We start from the raw sequence: 22,786 nt of genomic DNA on the forward strand, positions 1-22,786 counted from the left end.
TTTGTGTTCCCTACAGATATTCACTTTAATGTCCAAAGAGGGGAAAAAATAGAAAATATTTAGATTTAAGAAGATGCAGATTTTTACCAGTCAAACTGATCAATCAATAATCAAACTGATTAATCAATCAAACTGATTCCAGATAATAAATAAATCTCTGCAGCTGTTAAATGTTTAAATCCTGGTTATAAAACAGTTTAAATTTAAGTAAATCCGGTGGGTTGTGACGTTTTAAAGCTGAATCTCTGGTTTCGTTTCTTCTCCTGTGAGGAGGTGCAGTTCATGTTCTCTGTTGGTGCTGCAGCGCCCCTCAGTGGCTGATCTGTGGTACTACATCCAGCCTCCATCATGTGAGCTGCTGGTTTGTTTTTTATTAAATGATGAAACCAGAGTCAGTTCTGCTCAACTAGAGATCATGGCTTCAAAAATAGATTAGTGTAATCATTTAAAAACATTTCACAAAGTTTAATTAGAAAATAAAGTAGATTTTCTGTTCACTTCTTCTACAGATTAGTTTTAAAATGATTAATCACTTTCATCAGTAAACCTCTGCAGGGTTTGTCCTGTTTTTATATTTCTACAGCCAGAACATCAGAATTAAGATGCTTTTATTATTTAACCTTCAGCTGGTTAATAATCTGGAGCTATTTACGTTTAAATGACGAGAAGTCGTCTGTCCATTTCTGAGTCACTTCATTTAGTTTCAGTGAGTAGGGACAGTTTTAAACTCATTTTAAACCCATTTTCAATCATTTTACACAGTTTCATATTATTTTTTAGCCCAAATTTTAAGATACTTGAGGAGTTTTGGAAATATTTATGTCGTTCGGGACAGTTTTCAGCTTATTTTCGCTGAGTTTCAAGATGTTTTGAACACTTCCAGGTACATTTTTTTTAAAGTTTTCTCTTATTAGGGACCATTTTTAACTTATTTTGGGCCAGTTTCACATCATAAGCTGCTGCTTTTAGCTTTTTTTCTACAAGTTATAGGACATCTTGGCTGGTTTCTGAGTCGTTTTGTGAAGTTTCATGTCATTAGGAGCAGTTGGAAACTTATTTTGGTTTTAAGACATCTTGTATAGACTTGAGTGTTTAGGGACGATTTGAACTCGGTTAAAGTTTCAGGACATTTTGGAGAGTTTCATGTCATTAGGGACGGTTTTTCACTAATTTTGGATCGGTTTCAAGAGCTTTTGGAAAGATTTGTTTTATGAGCGAGCAGTTTTTAACTGAATTTAGTTTGGTGTAACATTGGGCATTTCCTGAAACATTTCGGAAAGTTTTGTGTGTTTTTAAACTATTTTCAGAAAGATTGTGAATACAGTTTGGATTTGATTTGATTTTTTAGACATTTTTGGAAAAGTTCGAGGCATTAAGGACAGTTTTTAACAGATTTTGAAGAAGTTTCCAGAAAAAGGGACAGTTTTAAGTTATTGTGGTTGAGTTTGTTCTTTTAATTCTGAACAGTTTGTGGAACCAGAGCTCAAATCACACACTTTAATAAAACATGTAAAGTATTTTATTTATTCACAGGAAACATCAGAATTCTGTCTGTCAGCCTTTCAGTGAATTAACTGGAATCTGTGAACATTTTCTGCTGGTTTGTGGCTGAAAGGACAGAAAGAATTTCCTCTTCTGCTGTTTTTAAAGCCTGCCCTCACTGCGCATGTCCGCAGCTTGTTACCGAGGTGCGCTCTGGCGCTGACGCAGTCTGGAGCGCGCACGCCGCTACTCCGGAGCCGCGTCACAGCTTGTCGCCCCTCCGACGTCACCTCCGCCGGCGTGCGAGTTTCCGGTGTGATGGCAGCTCGCGGGGCAGGGGGCAGATATGTGGGGCATTTGGACACGAGCGCGTGTTTGTAGCCAGGTGTGATGGCGGTGATGCAGTTCGTCCGGCTGCTTACCTGTCGGCCGACGGTCCGCGCGCTCCGGAGGTACAGCAAGGTGCGCAGGCGTGTTAAGAACCCGGAACTGTCAGTGATGCTAACGTTAGCCGCTAGCTCAGTGTGTTTGTGTGTGACCTGAAGCTGCTGTTTTAGTACTTTTACTCATTTAACTTGTTTTTTTTCTTGAACCATTTTTATGCTTTTATTTTGAAAACTACGGCTTGTTTTATTATTTTATTCAGTTGAGCTCAAAGTTATTAATTTAAAGAGAGTATTTATCTGATTTCCAGATTAATTCTGGCTGAAAATGACAGAAAAAGAGATAAACCCAGTAAGACATGGAGTTAGAGATGTTAGTGATGGTTTTATTTTGGATTTTTATTCAGTTAAAACATAAAATGTGTCTCATGGACGTTACAGCAGCATCCAGTAGATAAACTTTATGGTGAACTAACATGCTTATTACACTTAAATGTAACATAAACCCAGCTTTATTCATGTCCACGTCACCTTCAGTTTCTTCTGGCTGGAAATGACTTGAAGACAGTAAAACATCACGTTAGAGGTTCATGAAGGAGTTAATCAGACTCTTTATTTTCCTCCACATCAGTCCTTCTGGGGTCCAACAGTCTTCCTTCAGGTTTCCACTGGCTCTTTCCTCTGACCTCCAGGTCTCTGATTTTAACTCTTTCCTCTGACCTCCAGATCTCTGATTTTAACTCTTTCCTCTGACCTCCAGGTCTCTGATTTTAACTCTTTCCTCTGACCTCCAGGTCTCTGATTTTAACTCTTTCTTCTGACCTCCAGGTCTCTGATTTTAACTCTTTCTTCTGACCTCCAGGTCTCTGATTTTAACTCTTTCCTCTGACCTCCAGGTCTCTGATTTTAACTCTTTCTTCTGACCTCCAGGTCTCAGATTTTAACTCTTTTTTCTGACCTCCAGGTCTCTGATTTTAACTCTTTCTTCTGACCTCCAGATCTCTGATTTTAACTCTTTCTTCTGACCTCCAGATATCTGATTTTAACTCTTTCTTCTGACCTCCAGGTCTCAGATTTTAACTCTTTCTTCTGACCTCCAGGTCTCTGATTTTAACTCTTTCTTCTGACCTCCAGGTCTCTGATTTTAACTCTTTCTTCTGACCTCCAGATCTCTGATTTTAACTCTTTCTTCTGACCTCCAGGTCTCTGATTTTAACTCTTTCTTCTGACCTCCAGGTCTCAGATTTTAACTCTTTCTTCTGACCTCCAGCTGTCTCCGGGTTCATCTGAGCGGCTGCGACTCTTTGAGTCTCTGAGGGAGAAGCGAGTCCAGAAGCAGATGTCTGCAGAGAAGCCGGTGAGGATCGATCTGAGTGACGGACGGACGTTTAGAGGAACATCTGGAGTGACGACGCCGCTGGTTGTAGCTCAGAACCTTCGGTAAAAACACTCAGATGATTATTTTAATGTTAGTGAGGAACTGTGAGGGTTTAATGTTTTATTATTGTTATTAATGTCTGTATGTTCCTGCAGGGTTAAAGGAGCTCTGGTCAGTAAAGTCAACGGGCAGTTGTGGGAGCTGGGACGCCCCCTGGAGGACGACTGTGAACTGCAGCTGCTGGGCTTTGACACAGTGGAGGGAAAACAGGTAAACACAACAACAACAATAATAAACACAGCTGGATGTTTACATCTCCTCTGAAATAAATGTGACGTCCTCTTTATCTGTGTTCATCTTTTATTTCCTGACCTTTTCATTCACATGCACAGTTTTTTCATCTCTTTAAACAGTTCTTTTGCTGAACGTTTCTGCCAGATATTCTGATCTGGTTCTGTGTTCGCTGCAGAACACATTTAGAAGATGTGACCTGGATCAGACTGCAGCATCACGTGGAGGATGGATTAATAAAATCAACGTTTTAGACTCTGGATCACAGCGTTTGTTCTTTCTTAGATTTTCATAAATTCCCAGTATGAATCTAAATAAAGAGTTCTGGAGTTTTCAAATCCTTGAAACTACAAAATATTCCTAAATTACAAAAAATAATTACTGTTTGTAGTTCTGTCCTCCGGTGTTTTAGTTTTTGGTCTCCAACCTGTCAGTAAAAATAACTTCTTTATTTTAGTTTAGTTCAGGATTTTATCTCTAAAATATTATTCTTTATTGTTTGTTAATGTGTCCAAAGACGTGTCTTTATGACAGTTTACAGTTTTTTTAATATTTCAACTCAATCATGATCTCAGATGATTTTATTTTGTCTTTTCTGAATCAGTGAAGAGAAATAAAATCAAAGTTCAGGTTTTTATCTTTAACAGTTCCCTAGAAAGCCTCAGTTTCTAAGAAGCTGCTGGAAGGGTTTCATTTGGTTTGTGAATCTAAATCTTTGTCCGTATTTTATAGAATAAAAATCTGAGGAAGTTCAGAGACTTAAAGCAGTGAAATGAGGAGAGATTGCTGTGAAGTCTGATGGTTCCTCAGGCAGCATGGGGACGAACGAGGAGCTAAATAAGGAGATCGACAGTCTGTGATGTTCCTCAGACAGTTCAGAGATTAATAAGGAGTTGGTGTTCTGCAGACAGCATGGAGGACAGCAGCGTGTGTTCTGGGTGGAGTTTTGGAGAAGATGTTTGGAGCGGAAGTCTGCAGAGAAGGAACGACAGAACTGGGATTGTTCTGTGACCATCAGCTGGAGAACAGGTCAGACGTTCCCCACATCAGTATGAACGGGGGGGAAGTTTAAAGTCTGTCGGACTCATTTTATGTCAGATGGGACAGTTATTACCTCATTATTGATTCATTATTACCTCATTATAAACTCATTATTGATTCATTATTACCTCATTATTGCCTCATTATTACCTCATTATTGATTCATTATTACCTCATTATAAACTCATTATTGATTCATTATTACCTCATTATTGCCTCATTATTACCTCATTATTGCCTCATTATTGCCTCATTATTACCTCATTATTGATTCATTATTACCTCATTATTACCTCATTATTGATTCATTATTACCTCATTATTGCCTCATTATTACCTCATTATAAACTCATTATTGCCTCATTAAGTCATTATTGCATATTTAACTCATTATTTCCTCATTATTAAGCCTAACCATATATTTATCATTATTTATTAATAATAATAAGCGGTGCTCACATGTATTTTATGAACGTGTTGTTCTTTATTATCTACAGGGAGGTGTCTCTGAGGGAGGTGGAGCTCAGATGTCAGGAGGCAGCAGCTCTCAAACTTCCGTTATTCAGTCTGGAGCTGAACAGAGAAGAAGTCCAGCAGCTCTTCCAGGTCAGTGAAGCTGAGATCCTTCAGATCATTAAATAGTGACAGCAGTGGTAGATGGAAGCAGCTGACTGGGGGTAGAAGTGTTGAATTTCTCCAGAACACAATCATATTTCATTAAAACACAGTCAGAGTGGTTCTGTGTGTTTTCCTATTTAATTTATTTTCTTCCAGAGCAGTGATCTGAGGCTGCAGCTTATTGAGGAGCAGATGAAGGATTCTGTTACCGTCTACAGGTAAAGAGTATTAATCACAGATAATAGAATATGTATAATAACTGAGTGGTTTAATATAAACCTGTTTAACTCTCTCCTGCTGAGAAGCACTAAAGCTTCAGCTGTTGGATTCTGTCCTGGTGTGTAATAAATCATTCTTATTTCCTGTCCAGGTGTTTTCAGGTATAATGTTTATTCTTATTTCCTGTCCAGGTGTGGAGACGGTGTGGGGGTCTCCAGCGGCCCCCTCCTCCCCCACACAGGAGTCCTCCAGGTGTTCAGGATGCTGCAGGTCAGTCTTATTCTCTTTCTGTTGTTTTCTGTCAGCGCCTCATGAATGAAGGATAAAAACCTGAAAGTTTCTCTCTCCCTGATCCAGAATCTGGAATGTTGAATATTTGTGTGGCGATCAGCTTAAAGTCTGAACTTGCAGAGATTATAGAAGAACGTTCTCTTAGTCTTTGATGGATTCTGCTCTGCTTTGTTTGATTAATCAGAAGCTTTTCCAGCATCAAATCTGGATTTTCAGGACGGTTTGTGTGAAATTTTAGCCTCAGATGTCAGATATTTTCCAGATATTTCCGCGTCATTCTTCAGGTTTTTTCTCACATTGAACTTTGAACAACAATCAGTGACGTGAAGAAAAATCAGAGACAGACTTTGACGTTTTTATCTTATTCGTTCCTCACATGGTGTTGATTTAATGAGAAAATAAACCTGATAAAGTTCATCCGTTCTGTCAGGAAGGTTTTTGTAAATGAGGCTAAAGTATCTCTAAAAGTCTCGGCGTTTTCTGCTGTAATCATTTCCTCCACTTCTTCTTCTTGTGTGTGGTCCAGCTCTCCTCGGTGACTCTGTCCAATCAGACGGCGTCCTCGGGTCTGACTCGGCTCTCAGGTGTGGCGTTTCCAGGTGAGAAGGAGGTTCAGGAGTGGGAGAAGGAGCAGGAGGAGGCGAGGAGGAGGGACCACCGACGCATCGGGACGGTGAGATCCAGCTTTCCTGTCAGCGGTTTTATCATTTTATTATAAATAACACATAGTATACACCTCATTAATCAGGTTTTATTGATCCTCAGGACCAGGAGCTGTTCTTCTTTAACGACGTCAGTCCAGGAAGCTGCTTCTTCCTGCCGAAAGGAGCTCACATCTACAACACGCTGACCGACTTTATTAAGGTTTGATTCTTTATTAAAACTGATTTCAAACTAAAAGCAGTGAATTCTGATTCTGGCTTTTTTTCTGTTATAAATATGAGCAGATTTCTGTCGGTTGCATTTTATTTTTATGTCGAGACACAAACAGATGTTTGAATATTAAGGAAAGGCTGAAGGTTTAAACGAGATTTAAAATAAATGATCACTGATGAGGAATTCTTCACCTTTTTAAAGACAGGATTTTATTTTCTAAGCAGATCACAATTCTTGTTTTAAAGCGATTCATTCTTTCATAAAGAAAAAACATTATTTCAGTCTCCTCATAATTTCTGCCTTTTTTACAATATTAATAATTTCTAGTTTTGTGCAGCCCAAAGTTTTTCTGCATTTATCTTCTTGTTTGCAGACAATCGTTTTTGTTTTTACATATAATTTTTAAAATAAATTCTTAGATTTTCTTTATTTTTTGATCTATGGTTCTGTGGGTTGGAGAAGTTTATTTAAAGTTTGATTAAATAATATAAAGAATTAATTCCTAAATCCTGTTTTCAGGCTTAATAAGTGATGTGAATAGTTTTACACCTTTTTTCTTTAACTTTATTGAAAAACTCAGTTTGTTTCCCTGCAGAAAAACAACCAGAAAGATCATAAGAAATGAGTTAGAATAAACACTAAAGCTCCAGAAAGCGGTTAAGGATCAGATAATATAATAATCTGTTATGAACACATTTAGTTTAAACATTATTTTGGTCTTTGGTTTTTTCTCCTTATTTTTAGGTTTATAGTTTTGTGCTGCCCAGCATCTTCAGTAAATAATAAATATTTAATTTGTCCTGTTTGCAGACGGTTTTATTCTTCTTCATGTCAGTAATATGCTGCTGTGTGTTTCTGTTTATGTGAGCTGAAGGTTCTGTTGATGGTGAAGGTGTGAATGTTAGAAGAAACCTCATAAATCCAGGATAAAGCGTCTGATTCTGTATTTCAAAAGCAGTTTTCTTTCTTTGTGAACTTAATTGAATAAAAGCGTTTATTTCCCTGCAGGTGAAACTTCTTTGTTCCGTTAAAATCATCTTTTCATGTATTTCCTGCTGGAAGTTCCTGTGTTTTATTGCTTTATATTTATTTTAGAGCAGCTGAATCGTTCTCCCGGCAGTGTGTGAATAGATTCTTTATGAGCAGGATAAAATGTTAAGACGTGAAAACATGAACACGCGTGTTGATCCTGAGCACACGTGTTCCTGTCAGGATGTTCTTCCAGTTGACGCTCTTATTGTGGAGGTCTGACTTCCTTCCTCTTGCAGAGCGAGTACCGGCGGCGAGGCTTCAGCGAGGTCGTGACCCCGACGCTCTACAGCACGGCATTATGGGAACGCTCGGGTCACTGGGAGCACTACAGCCAGAACATGTTCACCGTGACGACGGAGGGGTCGCAGCGCTACGCCCTGAAGCCCATGAACTGCCCCGCCCACTGGTAAGAACACGCTAGACACACGCTAGACACACGCTAAACACACGCTGGACACACGCTAAACACGCTAGTCACACGCTAGACACACGCTAGACACACACTAAACATGCTAAACACATGCTAGACACGCTAAACACACGCGAGACACACGCTGGACACACGCTAAACACACGCTAGTCACACGCTAGACACACGCTAAACATGCTAAACACACGCTAGACACACACTAAACATGCTAAACACATGCTAGACACGCTAAACACGCTAAACACACGCTAGACACACGCTGGACACACGCTAAACACACGCTAGTCACACGCTAGACACACGCTAAACATGCTAAACACACGCTAGACACACACTAAACATGCTAAGCACATGCTAGACACGCTAAACACGCTAAACACACGCTAGACACACGCTGGACACACGCTAAACACACGCTAGTCACACGCTAGACACACGCTAAACATGCTAAACACATGCTAGACACGCTAAACACGCTAGAGACATGCTAGACACACGCTAGACACACGCTGGACACACGCTAGACACACGCTAGACACACGCTAGACACACGCTAGACACGCTAGTCACACGCTAGACACACACTAAACATGCTAAACACATGCTAAACACGCTAGAGACACGCTAGACACACGCTAAACATGCTAGACACACACTACACATGCTAAACACACGCTAGACACGCTAAACACGTTCATACAGAAACCAGATATTAACTGATGATAACAGCAGAACCTGCTGCCAGGTTAAACAGCTCGTTTTTACAGAATGACTCCATCAGTCAGAAAGCGTTATTACCCAATAATAATAATATTAATAATAACAATAATAATAATGGGTTAAACAGCTCGTTTTTACAGAACAACTCCAACAGTCAGAAACAGTCATTAACCAATAATAATAATATTAATAATAACAATAATAATAATGGGTTAAACAGCTCGTTTTTACAGAACAACTCCAACAGTCAGAAACCCTAAAACCAGAAAATTGTCAGATTTTTAACTTTCCAGCAGCTCATCTGTGACCTGCTGTTGTTTTTGTTAAATTAAGCAGATTTATGCTTAAATTTGTGATATTTCATCACTTTATTCCACAGATCTCACTGAAAATACACCGTTTACATGAAATAAATCCAGTAAAAACACGTCTGGTGTTTCTGTTCAGACTTCAGGAGGTCTTTAAACGCATCGACCTGCCTTCAGACGAGGCGTTCAAGGACCGTCTGAAAATCTGACAAATATATAGTTTCTGCCTGATAAATGGTGTCATTTGGAGGTTTTCTTTAAAGATGTTTTGCGTTCAGACTGATTAAATTCTTCTGATTAAATCTGTCTTCTGATCTTCAGCGTGATGTTTGAGCAGAGGGTTCGCTCATGGAGGGAGCTTCCTCTGCGATGGGCCGACTTCGGGGCTCTGCATCGGAACGAACTGTCCGGAGCTCTGGGAGGTCTGACTCGAGTTCGCAGGTTCTGTCAGGACGACGCTCACATCTTCTGCACACCTGAGCAGGTAGACCACCACGCTGTGTTTGTGAAGGTGCTTTAACTGAAGGGACTGGTGTTGAAATCAGACGGCAGCAGAAAGACGAGATTCCAGGAATGAATGAAGCCGTTTGTGTCGTCCTGAGGTTCCAGCTGTCCGACGCTGCCACATGATGTCTGAACAGCTCCCAGAATGCAGACTTTAACCCTGTCCTCTGACGTCTCCACAGCTGGAGCAGGAGATCGTGTCGTGTCTGGAGTTTACCCGGAGCGTTTATCGGGTGTTTGGGTTTTCCTTCCACTGCCTGCTGTCCACCCGGCCGACGCCCTGCCTGGGAGAGCCGGAACAGTGGGACGATGCTGAACAGGTAAACGTCTTCATCACCTGGACGCTGAACAAAGTCCCACTGTTAGCAGCGGCCGGAAAAACCCAAACTGTCAGCAGAATGACACCGTGTATGACCAGAATGACACCGTGTGTGACCAGAATGACACCGTGTGTGACCAGAATGACACCGTGTGTGACCAGAATGACACCGTGTGTGACCAGAATGACACCGTGTGTGACCAGAATGACACCGTGTGTGACCAGAATGACACCGTGTGTGACCAGAATGACACCGTGTGTGACCAGAATCACACCGTGTGAGACCAGAATGACACCGTGTGAGACCAGAATGACACCGTGTGTGACCAGAATGACACCGTGTGTGACCAGAATGACACCGTGTGTGACCAGAATGACACCGTGTGTGACCAGAATGACACCGTGTGTGACCAGAATGACACCGTGTGTGACCAGAATGACACCGTTTGTGACCAGAATGACACCGTGTGTGACCAGAATGACACCGTGTCTGACCTGAATGACACCGTGTGTGACCAGAATGACACCGTGTGTGACCAGAATGACACCGTTTGTGACCAGAATGACACCGTGTGTGACCAGAATGACACCGTGTGTGACCAGAATGACACCGTGTGTGACCAGAATGACACCGTGTGTGACCAGAATGACACCGTGTGTGACCAGAATGACACCGTGTGTGACCAGAATGACACCGTTTATGACCAGAATGACACCGTGTGTGACCAGAATCACACCGTGTGTGACCAGAATGACACCGTTTATGACCAGAATGACACCGTGTGTGACCAGAATGACACCGTGTCTGACCAGAATGACACCGTGTCTGACCAGAATGACACCGTGTGTGACCAGAATGACACCGTGTGTGACCAGAATGACACCGTGTGTGACCAGAATGACACCGTGTGTGACCAGAATGACACCGTGTGTGACCAGAATGACACCGTGTGTGACCAGAATGACACCGTGTGTGACCAGAATCACACCGTGTGTGACCAGAATCACACCGTGTGTGACCAGAATGACACCGTTTGTGACCAGAATGACACCGTGTGTGACCAGAATGACACCGTTTGTGACCAGAATGACACCGTTTGTGACCAGAATGACACCGTGTGGGACCAGAATGACACCGTGTGTGACCAGAATGACACCGTGTGTGACCAGAATGACACCGTGTGTGACCAGAATGACACCGTGTCTGACCAGAATGACACCGTGTCTGACCAGAATGACACCGTTTGTGACCAGAATGACACCGTGTGTGACCAGAATGACACCGTTTGTGACCAGAATGACACCGTGTGTGACCAGAATGACACCGTGTGTGACCAGAATGACACCGTGTGTGACCAGAATGACACCGTGTGTGACCAGAATGACACCGTTTGTGACCAGAATGACACCGTGTGTGACCAGAATGACACCGTGTGTGACCAGAATGACACCGTGTGTGACCAGAATGACACCGTGTGTGACCAGAATGACACCGTGTGTGACCAGAATGACACCGTTTGTGACCAGAATGACACCGTGTGTGACCAGAATGACACCGTGTGTGACCAGAATGACACCGTGTGTGACCAGAATGACACCGTGTGTGACCAGAATGACACCGTGTGTGACCAGAATGACACCGTGTGTGACCAGAATGACACCGTGTGTGACCAGAATGACACCGTTTGTGACCAGAATCACACCGTGTGAGACCAGAATGACACCGTGTGAGACCAGAATGACACCGTGTGTGACCAGAATGACACCGTGTGTGACCAGAATGACACCGTGTGTGACCAGAATGACACCGTGTGTGACCAGAATGACACCGTGTGTGACCAGAATGACACCGTGTGTGACCAGAATGACACCGTTTATGACCAGAATGACACCGTGTGTGACCAGAATGACACCGTGTGTGACCAGAATGACACCGTGTGTGACCAGAATGACACCGTGTGTGACCAGAATGACACCGTTTATGACCAGAATGACACCGTGTGTGACCAGAATGACACCGTGTGTGACCAGAATGACACCGTGTGTGACCAGAATGACACCGTGTGTGACCAGAATGACACCGTGTGTGACCAGAATGACACCGTGTGTGACCAGAATGACACCGTGTGTGACCAGAATGACACCGTTTATGACCAGAATGACACCGTGTGTGACCAGAATCACACCGTGTGTGACCAGAAATGACACCGTTTATGACCAGAATGACACCGTGTGTGACCAGAATGACACCGTGTGTGACCAGAATGACACCGTGTCTGACCAGAATGACACCGTGTGTGACCAGAATGACACCGTGTGTGACCAGAATGACACCGTGTGTGACCAGAATGACACCGTGTGTGACCAGAATGACACCGTGTGTGACCAGAATGACACCGTGTGTGACCAGAATGACACCGTGTGTGACCAGAATGACACCGTGTGTGACCAGAATCACACCGTGTGTGACCAGAATGACACCGTGTGTGACCAGAATGACACCGTGTGTGACCAGAATGACACCGTGTGTGACCAGAATCACACCGTGTGTGACCAGAATGACACCGTGTGTGACCAGAATGACACCGTGTGTGACCAGAATCACACCGTGTGTGACCAGAATCACACCGTGTGTGACCAGAATGACACCGTGTGTGACCAGAATGACACCGTGTGTGACCAGAATGACACCGTTTGTGACCAGAATGACACCGTGTGTGACCAGAATGACACCGTTTGTGACCAGAATGACACCGTGTGGGACCAGAATGACACCGTGTGTGACCAGAATGACACCGTGTGTGACCAGAATGACACCGTGTGTGACCAGAATCACACCGTGTGTGACCAGAATGACACCGTGTCTGACCAGAATGACACCGTTTGTGACCAGAATGACACCGTGTGTGACCAGAATGACACCGTGTGTGACCAGAATGACACCGTTTGTGACCAGAATGACACCGTGTGTGACCAGAATGACACCGTGTGTGACCAGAATGACACCGTGTGTGACCAGAATGACACCGTGTGTGACCAGAATGACACCGTTTGTGACCAGAATGACACCGTGTGTGACCAGAATGACACCGTGTGTGACCAGAATCACACCGTGTGTGACCAGAATGACACCGTGTGTGACCAGAATGACACCGTGTGTGACCAGAATGACACCGTGTGTGACCAGAATGACACCGTTTGTGACCAGAATGACACCGTGTGTGACCAGAATGACACCGTGTGTGACCAGAATGACACCGTGTGTGACCAGAATGACACCGTGTGTGACCAGAATGACACCGTGTGTGACCAGAATGACACCGTGTGTGACCAGAATGACACCGTGTGTGACCAGAATGACACCGTTTGTGACCAGAATGACACCGTGTGTGACCAGAATGACACCGTGTGTGACCAGAATCACACCGTGTGTGACCAGAATGACACCGTTTGTGACCAGAATGACACCGTGTGTGACCAGAATGACACCGTGTGTGACCAGAATGACACCGTGTGTGACCAGAATGACACCGTTTGTGACCAGAATGACACCGTGTGTGACCAGAATGACACCGTTTGTGACCAGAATGACACCGTGTCTGACCAGAATGACACCGTGTCTGACCAGAATGACACCGTGTCTGACCAGAATGACACCGTGTCTGACCAGAATGACACCGTTTGTGACCAGAATCACACCGTGTGTGACCAGAATGACACCGTGTGTGACCAGAATGACACCGTTTGTGACCAGAATGACACCGTGTGTGACCAGAATGACACCGTGTGTGACCAGAATGACACCGTGTGTGACCAGAATGACACCGTGTGTGACCAGAATGACACCGTTTGTGACCAGAATGACACCGTTTGTGACCAGAATGACACCGTGTGTGACCAGAATGACACCGTGTGTGACCAGAATGACACCGTGTGTGACCAGAATGACACCGTGTGTGACCAGAATGACACCGTTTGTGACCAGAATGACACCGTTTGTGACCAGAATGACACCGTGTGTGACCAGAATGACACCGTGTGTGACCAGAATGACACCGTTTGTGACCAGAATGACACCGTTTGTGACCAGAATGACACCGTGTGTGACCAGAATGACACCGTGTGTGACCAGAATGACACCGTGTGTGACCAGAATCACACCGTGTGTGACCAGAATGACACCGTGTGTGACCAGAATGACACCGTGTGTGACCAGAATCACACCGTGTGTGACCAGAATGACACCGTGTGTGACCAGAATGACACCGTGTGTGACCAGAATGACACCGTGTGTGACCAGAATCACACCGTGTGTGACCAGAATGACACCGTGTGTGACCAGAATGACACCGTGTGTGACCAGAATCACACCGTGTGTGACCAGAATCACACCGTGTGTGACCAGAATGACACCGTGTGTGACCAGAATGACACCGTGTGTGACCAGAATGACACCGTGTGTGACCAGAATGACACCGTGTGTGACCAGAATCACACCGTTTGTGACCAGAATGACACCGTGTGTGACCAGAATGACACCGTTTGTGACCAGAATCACACCGTGTGTGACCAGAATGACACCGTGTGTGACCAGAATGACACCGTGTGTGACCAGAATGACACCGTGTGTGACCAGAATGACACCGTTTGTGACCAGAATGACACCGTTGTGACCAGAATCACACCGTGTGTGACCAGAATGACACCGTGTGTGACCAGAATCACACCGTGTGTGACCAGAATCACACCGTTTGTGACCAGAATCACACCGTTTGTGACCAGAATGACACCGTGTGTGACCAGAATGACACCGTGTGTGACCAGAATCACACCGTGTGTGACCAGAATCACACCGTGTGTGACCAGAATCACACCGTGTGTGACCAGATTGACACCGTTTATCACTTTACTGAGCTGTCACCGACATCCATGTTGAAAATCCAGTTTTCTGTTGAACTGAATTCAGTGTCTCGACCAAAAAAATGACACAAAAGGGCAAAAAACAGGACAAAGTGACAGAAGCAAGACATGAAACACCACAAATTAGACTGACAAAAACGAGACCAAAAAATGACAAAAATTTGTACAGAATTAGATAAAGTTGGGTTATTCAAACTTTTCACAAATGATTTAGAGGGAAATGAACAATTTTCCATCAGAGAGCTGCTGGTTATTCATGACCTTACATATATTATAACGACAATAAAACACCATCTATTCTACCTTTAAATGATGTCATTATTGGAGATGAACTTTATGGAGCTGGAATGGACTGTAGTGTACTTTGTTGTACTCTGATTACTCCCTCCTGTTGTGTACTGTAGTGTACTTTGTTGTACTCTGATTACTCCCTCCTGTTGTGTACTTTAGTGTACTTTGTTGTACTCTGATTACTCCCTCCTGTTGTGTACTTTAGTGTACTTTGTTGTACTCTGATTACTCCCTCCTGTTGTGTTGCTGAGCAGCAGCTGGAACGAGGTCTGCAGCAGTTTGGAGAACGCTGGGAGCTGAACCCTGGAGACGGAGCTTTCTACGGACCAAAGGTGGGTTCAGGGTCAACGTTCAAATAAAGTTTATCACATCTGGAAACATCTGGAGTCCTCCATTGTAATTAAAGGAGTTCTTTGGACACACTGCAGCCAGATATTAGTTAGCTTAGCTAGATATTAGTTCAGTCAGCTGCTCCTGAATCCACTGAAACCATTAGATGACACTAACTGGTCTGGTTTGGTCTACATTTATCTCCAGTTACTTGTGGTTTGGTCTCCTCAGATCGACGTCCAGATCAGAGATGCTCTCGGCCGGCAGCACCAGTGCGCCACCATCCAGCTGGACTTCCAGCTGCCCATCCGGTTCCAGCTTCAGTACGTCGGGTGAGTGGCTGCTGGACTTCATTTAAATTAGATTAAATCTAAATCTAGAAGCGAGAGGTGTGGAGGTTTGCCCTGGAAAGGAGAGGAATGAAGGTTAGCCGCAACAAGACGGAGTATCTGTGTGTGAATGAGAGGGACCCAAGTGGAAGAGTGAGGTTACAGGGAGAAGAGATCAAGAAGGTGGAGGATTTTAAGTACTTAGGGTCAACAGTCCAGAGCAATGGAGAGTGTGGAAAAGAGGTGAAGAAGCGTGTACAGGCAGGCTGGAACGGTTGGAGAAAAGTGTCAGGTGTGATGTGTGATAGAAGAGTTTCAGCTAAAATGAAAGGAAAGGTTTACAAAACTGTGGTGAGACCAGCCATGTTGTTTGGTCTGGAGACAGTGTCCCTGAGGAAAAGACAGGAGGCAGAGCTGGAGGTAGCAGAACTGAAGATGCTGAGGTTCTCTTTGGGAGTGACCAGGATGGATAGGATCAGGAATGAGGACATCAGAGGGACAGCACATGTTAGAGGCTTTGGAGATAAAGTCAGAGAGGCCAGACTAGCTGCTAGCATTCAGTAGCACGTTGTGAGGCGTCTGACAAATTTAAAACGTTGGTCAGAAAACGCCTATTTCTCAAATCTGTGGGGTGATTAGGATGACTACTTAACCACATAAAATAAAATAAAAATCGCCCCGGTCCGGCCACATATCCCGTGGAGGCTTGCATTTCGGTGGATAGCTCACAAAGCATTATGGGGCGGTTGAGTATGACTAGTGTGGTCACCGCACATACTTAAAATTTTTCCAGAAATAGTATACATCCGGGTATTTGTCACGTACTCAATCTATTCATACTATCCAATGTGAACGCACTACATACTTATTTTGACGTCACACTTAGTATGAGTAGTACGTTAGTGTGCGATTTCAGACACAGCAATGAAGTTGTTTTCAGAGAGAAAAGGTCAAATATTTGGATTTTAGAGCATTTTCAGAGAAATTCAGTTTAGATCCAAGAAATGAAATCTGTTTAAAGACAAGCAGACGTTTTAATAATGAAAACTGTGGATCACTTTCCTCTGGTTTACCAGAAAATATTCATTAAAATATAAACTCCAAAGATGTCCAGTAAAGAAACCAGAAAATATTTAAACAAGAAAAACTTTATTTTTAAAAACACTAAATATTCCAACAAGAATAACTTTATTCAGGAATAAACACGTAGGAATAATAGAATTCAATAAATAGAATAGAGTTCAACAACAACAACAGAGAAAATAAGGAAAGAAGCAGAAATACCAAATCTGAGAGAGAAAAAGAACGAGGAGGAGAAAACCAGAAAAACACTAAAATTATTCTTATTATGTAAAAAAGAGGTAAATGAGGAAAAAATAGAGTAAAAAATCTGAATCTCAGAATTATTATGATTAATAATAATATCAGTATGCAAATAAATAAATAAATGATAAAAGAGAAACAAATTAACAGAAAATAAGGTTAAAATAAATAAATGTGAATCACAGAAATGTGACTTTTTGTTTATTTTTGTGTGTTTTTCATTAACAGTAAAGTTATTTCCTGTTTATAAATGTGTGTTTTTAATGATTTCAGGTAAATCATGCAGCTAAACAACAACAATAATATTTATAATAATAATAATAATGCTGATACTATTATCCTTATTATTATTATTATCATTAGTAATGAGGTTCCTGTTTTCCTTCCAGGTCTGATGGAGTTCTGCGCCGTCCAGTGATGATCCACAGAGCTGTTCTAGGATCAGTGGAGAGGATGATCGCTATCCTGGCAGAGAACTGCGGAGGGAGATGGTACAGTACTGCTACTGCTACTAATACTACTACTGCTGCTATAGAGTACACAGATGTACTGCTACTGCTACTAATACTACTACTACTGCTATAGAGTACACAGATGTACTACTACTGCTACTAATACTACTACTGCTGCTATAGAGTACACAGATGTACTGCTACTAATACTACTACTACTGCTATAGAGTACACAGATGTACTGCTACTGCTACTAATACTACTACTACTGCTATAGAGTACACAGATGTACTACTACTGCTACTAATACTACTACTGCTGCTATAGAGTACACAGATGTACTGCTACTAATACTACTACTACTGCTATAGAGTACACAGATGTACTGCTACTGCTACTAATACTACTACTGCTGCTATAGAGTACACAGATGTACTACTACTGCTACTAATACTACTACTGCTGCTATAGAGTACACAGATGTACTTCTACTGCTACTAATACTACTACTACTGCTATAGAGTACACAGATGTACTGCTACTGCTACTAATACTACTACTACTGCTATAGAGTACACAGATGTACTACTACTGCTACTAATACTACTACTGCTGCTATAGAGTACACAGATGTACTGCTACTGCTACTAATACTACTACTGCTGCTATAGAGTACACAGATGTACTACTACTGCTACTAATACTACTACTGCTGCTATAGAGTACACAGATGTACTTCTACTGCTACTAATACTACTACTACTGCTATAGAGTACACAGATGTACTGCTACTGCTACTAATACTACTACTACTGCTATAGAGTACACAGATGTACTTCTACTGCTACTAATACTACTACTACTGCTATAGAGTACACAGATGTACTACTACTGCTACTAATACTACTACTGCTGCTATAGAGTACACAGATGTACTGCTACTGCTACTAATACTACTACTGCTGCTATAGAGTACACAGATGTACTGCTACTGCTACTAATACTACTACTGCTGCTATAGAGTACACAGATGTACTGCTACTGCTACTAATACTACTACTGCTGCTATAGAGTACACAGATGTACTGCTACTGCTACTAATACTACTACTGCTGCTATAGAGTACACAGATGTACTGCTACTGCTACTAATACTACTACTACTGCTATAGAGTACACAGATGTACTACTACTGCTACTAATACTACTACTGCTGCTATAGAGTACACAGATGTACTGCTACTGCTACTAATACTACTACTGCTGCTATAGAGTACACAGATGTACTGCTACTGCTACTAATACTACTACTGCTGCTATAGAGTACACAGATGTACTTCTACTGCTACTAATACTACTACTGCTGCTATAGAGTACACAGATGTACTTCTACTGCTACTAATACTACTACTACTGCTATAGAGTACACAGATGTACTTCTACTGCTACTAATACTACTACTGCTGCTATAGAGTACACAGATGTACTACTACTGCTACTAATACTACTACTACTGCTATAGAGTACACAGATGTACTTCTACTGCTACTAATACTACTACTGCTGCTATAGAGTACACAGATGTACTTCTACTGCTACTAATACTACTACTACTGCTATAGAGTACACAGATGTACTACTACTGCTACTAATACTACTACTGCTGCTATAGAGTACACAGATGTACTTCTACTGCTACTAATACTACTACTGCTGCTATAGAGTACACAGATGTACTTCTACTGCTACTAATACTACTACTACTGCTATAGAGTACACAGATGTACTTCTACTGCTACTAATACTACTACTGCTGCTATAGAGTACACAGATGTACTTCTACTGCTACTAATACTACTACTGCTGCTATAGAGTACACAGATGTACTTCTACTGCTACTAATACTACTACTGCTGCTATAGAGTACACAGATGTACTACTACTGCTACTAATACTACTACTGCTGCTATAGAGTACACAGATGTACTACTACTGCTACTAATACTACTACTACTGCTATAGAGTACACAGATGTACTACTACTGCTACTAATACTACTACTACTGCTATAGAGTACACAGATGTACTTCTACTGCTACTAATACTACTACTACTGCTATAGAGTACACAGATGTACTACTGCTGCAGTAATACTGTGTTTTGTCTCCAGGCCCCTGTGGTTGTCTCCTGCTCAGATCTCTGTTATCCCTGTAGGGGGCAGCAGTGAGGCGTACAGCAGACAGGTGGGTCTCTGACTGTCTTCTGGTGATTAATGATCTGCTGTCATCTAACGGAGCCGCTCTGTGTTTTAAGGTGGTGCAGAGGTTCCAGGAGGCCGGCTTCATGGTGGACCTGAACGACGACGCCGGAGCCACCTTAAATAAGAAGATCCGCTGGGCTCAGCTGGCCCAGTACAACTACATATTTGGTAAGGACGACTGCTGACGGCTTCTGGTTAATCCTCCTGATACCAGAGCTGTTTAAATTCAGGATTAATGTCCAGAAAACCAACGCTGGAGTTATTTAACCCTCCTGACACGTTTAAATATGTAGAAAACTGGAGATATTTAACCTTCCAAATACCTTTATCCTCTCAAAATAAACCGTCTTTATTTATTTAACCTTCATTAAAGCAGGAGGTTTCGCTGAGGAACGGTTCTCATTTGCAGCACAAAGCTAAAACTTTGAGGAAGTAAAGAAACAAAAACAGAAAAAACAACAATAACTATAATTTCTGTCCCCAATAAACGGACACATCATCAGAGTTACTTTGAATAAGACATTTTTAAGCTGAGATTTCATTCATTTTCCTGCATGTTTAAAGGGGAACTTCAGTTTTTTTCAACCTGGGGTCTGTTTTCATGTCATTTCATACATGTGAGTGATGGAGAAATGAATTTTCAACATAGCTCCAGTATTTAGCCAGGCAGGCAGCTCAGCAGCTCAAGAGCAGCTCGATAGCTCGCGCGATTTCAGAACGAGATTTCCTTTCGAGTGTCCTGAGATTTGGATACAGACCACAACAAAGAGCGATCGCCAGGTAATGTGGAGGTTTTCCTTCACTTCTCATCTCTAGTATGTTGTGGGACACTCATTGAGACTATCTGAGCCGGTCAGTGTGGGGAAAAAAGCACGTTAGGGCGGACTTTGACGTGGGGGGGCCAGCTGCCCCATACTTTATGCTAGCTGAGCTGCTAGCTGAGCTGCTAAGCTGCCTGCCTGGCTAAATACTGGAGCTATGTTGAAAATTCATTTCTCCATCACTCACTTGTATGAAATGACATGAAAACAGACCCCAGGTTGAAAAAAAACGAAGTTCCCCTTTAAGGACCATCAGAAAGTTGAGAATCTGAAGCTGTTTGCTTCTTTTTTTAACATTTTCTGACTGATAGTTTTCTGTTTTCTGCACGTGGAAGCAAAGAATTTTATGTTTTTTGGAGTTTTTTGTATTTTAAAGAATTTTTTAGTGCAATCTTTTTATTTTCTGCAGTTTTTTCAACAGGACATGAAAAATGAAACTATTTAGATAAAATCTGACAGCTTGAAGCTCATATTTCCTGATTTAAGTCCAGCATTGAACACGATTGGTTAAAGGGGCCTTGGAAAGTTAAAAATCTGAGAACTGTTTAGTTTTTCTAGTTCCTGTTTAATGGAGCCTGTTGGGTTGTGCTGACGGTGTTTCTGGTGTTTCTGGGTGCAGTTGTGGGCGATAAGGAGCGTGACGGCAGCTCAGTGAGCGTGAGGAGTCGAGGAGGGAAGCAGCTGGGCAGGAGGCCGATGGAGGAGGTGCTGAAGGAGCTCATGAAGCTACGAGACTCCAGGAGCAACGACGAAGACTTCTGATGAGGAAACTCTTTGATCTACAGACCGCTGACAAAAAACACAATAAAAATCTATAAAACCTCACGTTTAGCGTCCTGTCATCCATCGATGAATCTTAGGAAGCACCAAGCAGAGATTTAAGGCCGTTTAAAGTTTGGTTCAAGATCCAAACCTGCCTCCAGAAGTCGCGATGTTCGGCAGCGGATCGGACTAAAATAGGCAGCAGCTGCTCAGGACTGTGTGTTTTCATGTGTGTTTAGTGGAAACAGCCAGTCAAGGTAAAGGTCAAAAGGATTGGAAGCTTTTTCCTCTTTAATTGAAGGAGGGCAGCAGGATGGAAAAGACATCAGTCACAACAGCGACATGGAGGCGTCCAGGATAAACCGACTCGACGGACCAAAAACAGACAGAAAAACCTGGTGGAGAGGAAGAAAGGTCAGGTTAGACTAAAAACGAGTCCAGTCACTGCTCATGAAGTTTATATACGTGTTTATGTCGTATTTCTGCAGATAAGTTGGTTAGAAAACTGGAGAACTTAAATAAGGTCGACTCTGATTCTAACAAAGACGTTGACAAAAACAGACGTTTCCCAATAAAACAATGAAAAGGTTTTGTTTGGAAGCAGGTAAAGGTTTGGTGAGACTGGTTCTACAGATGGAGGGTTTAAATGGAGGACACATTTCACTAAAACTGAGTCTCAAAAGTGCAGATTTAACAACGGGACAGAAAATCCTGGAGGTTTGTTGGAGAGAAATGACTGAATATTCAAAGAACCTGAGTTCTGCCTGGGAACTGAACTCCAGTTTTCTTAATTAATCCTGATTGTTGTTCATTAATGAGCTTTTTTTGCGTCTTTAGCCTTCAGAACTTCAACTCTAAAACTAAACTAAAACATAATGTTAGATTCAATCCTGTCTGTTGTTTTTTGCAGGAAAATAAGTTTATATTGTTCCAAAACGCAGCATTTCTCCTCCAGAGCCTGCTGGTTAACTTCCCATGATGCACTGGGCTCCTCTCCATACATTTCTATGCTAATGCTGCACGTCGCTAACTTCCTGCTTTAGTTTGTGTTTTATCGTCTCTCCAGTTTTAACCCCATGTTCACCCTCACCCCGACCTCCCTGGACCTGGTTCTGCCAGAAGTTTCTTCCTGTTTAAAGGATTATTTTCTTCCAAAAAGCTGCTCAAAGGAGCGTTTAGATCAGTCTGCTTCCTCTCTGTGTTTATGGAGTGCTGCTGATGACTTCATTCATAGATAAAACCCAATTTAATGGAAACTTGGAATTCCCACTAGATGGTTTGTATTTTTGATTTAAAAATAAAATAAAAGCCAGCATTAGCAAGCTAGCATGTCCACAGGGATGATGCTCATATGTAGCATCTTAGCTTAGCATGCTAGGAAAGCTAATCATTGCTAATTAAAGCTAA

At 42.4% G+C, this 22,786-nt stretch overlaps 1 protein-coding gene and 1 long non-coding RNA gene across 12 annotated transcripts; one reads left to right on the forward strand and one right to left on the reverse strand.

Annotated features, from left to right (window-relative positions):
• Window positions 1-1,767: 1,767 nt before the first annotated feature.
• tars2 (threonyl-tRNA synthetase 2, mitochondrial) lies at window positions 1,768-21,442 on the forward strand. Its single transcript, XM_051957360.1, has 18 exons — window positions 1,768-1,944; window positions 3,136-3,305; window positions 3,399-3,513; window positions 4,442-4,563; window positions 5,073-5,181; window positions 5,350-5,411; window positions 5,604-5,682; window positions 6,230-6,376; window positions 6,469-6,567; window positions 7,848-8,017; window positions 9,391-9,553; window positions 9,756-9,893; window positions 15,358-15,435; window positions 15,665-15,765; window positions 17,475-17,576; window positions 19,707-19,779; window positions 19,850-19,964; window positions 21,237-21,442. The coding sequence occupies exons 1-18, from the start codon at window positions 1,873-1,875 to the stop codon at window positions 21,377-21,379; spliced, it is 2,058 nt and encodes a 685-aa protein (XP_051813320.1). The 5' UTR covers window positions 1,768-1,872; the 3' UTR covers window positions 21,380-21,442.
• On the reverse strand, window positions 2,428-3,154 carry LOC127536577 (uncharacterized). Of its 11 annotated transcripts, XR_007945632.1 has the most exons (4): window positions 2,824-3,154; window positions 2,688-2,789; window positions 2,586-2,653; window positions 2,433-2,551 (listed from the first exon to the last, which is right to left on the reverse strand). It is a non-coding gene; the product is annotated as an uncharacterized LOC127536577 (long non-coding RNA). The 11 variants fall into 11 exon arrangements; XR_007945633.1 differs by having other exon boundaries at window positions 2,428-2,551; window positions 2,620-2,721; XR_007945629.1 differs by having other exon boundaries at window positions 2,428-2,551; window positions 2,620-2,755.
• Window positions 21,443-22,786: the final 1,344 nt, after the last annotated feature.

This window comes from Acanthochromis polyacanthus, chromosome 12 (assembly GCF_021347895.1).
Source record: "Acanthochromis polyacanthus isolate Apoly-LR-REF ecotype Palm Island chromosome 12, KAUST_Apoly_ChrSc, whole genome shotgun sequence".
NCBI classification, from domain to species: domain Eukaryota; kingdom Metazoa; phylum Chordata; class Actinopteri; family Pomacentridae; genus Acanthochromis; species Acanthochromis polyacanthus.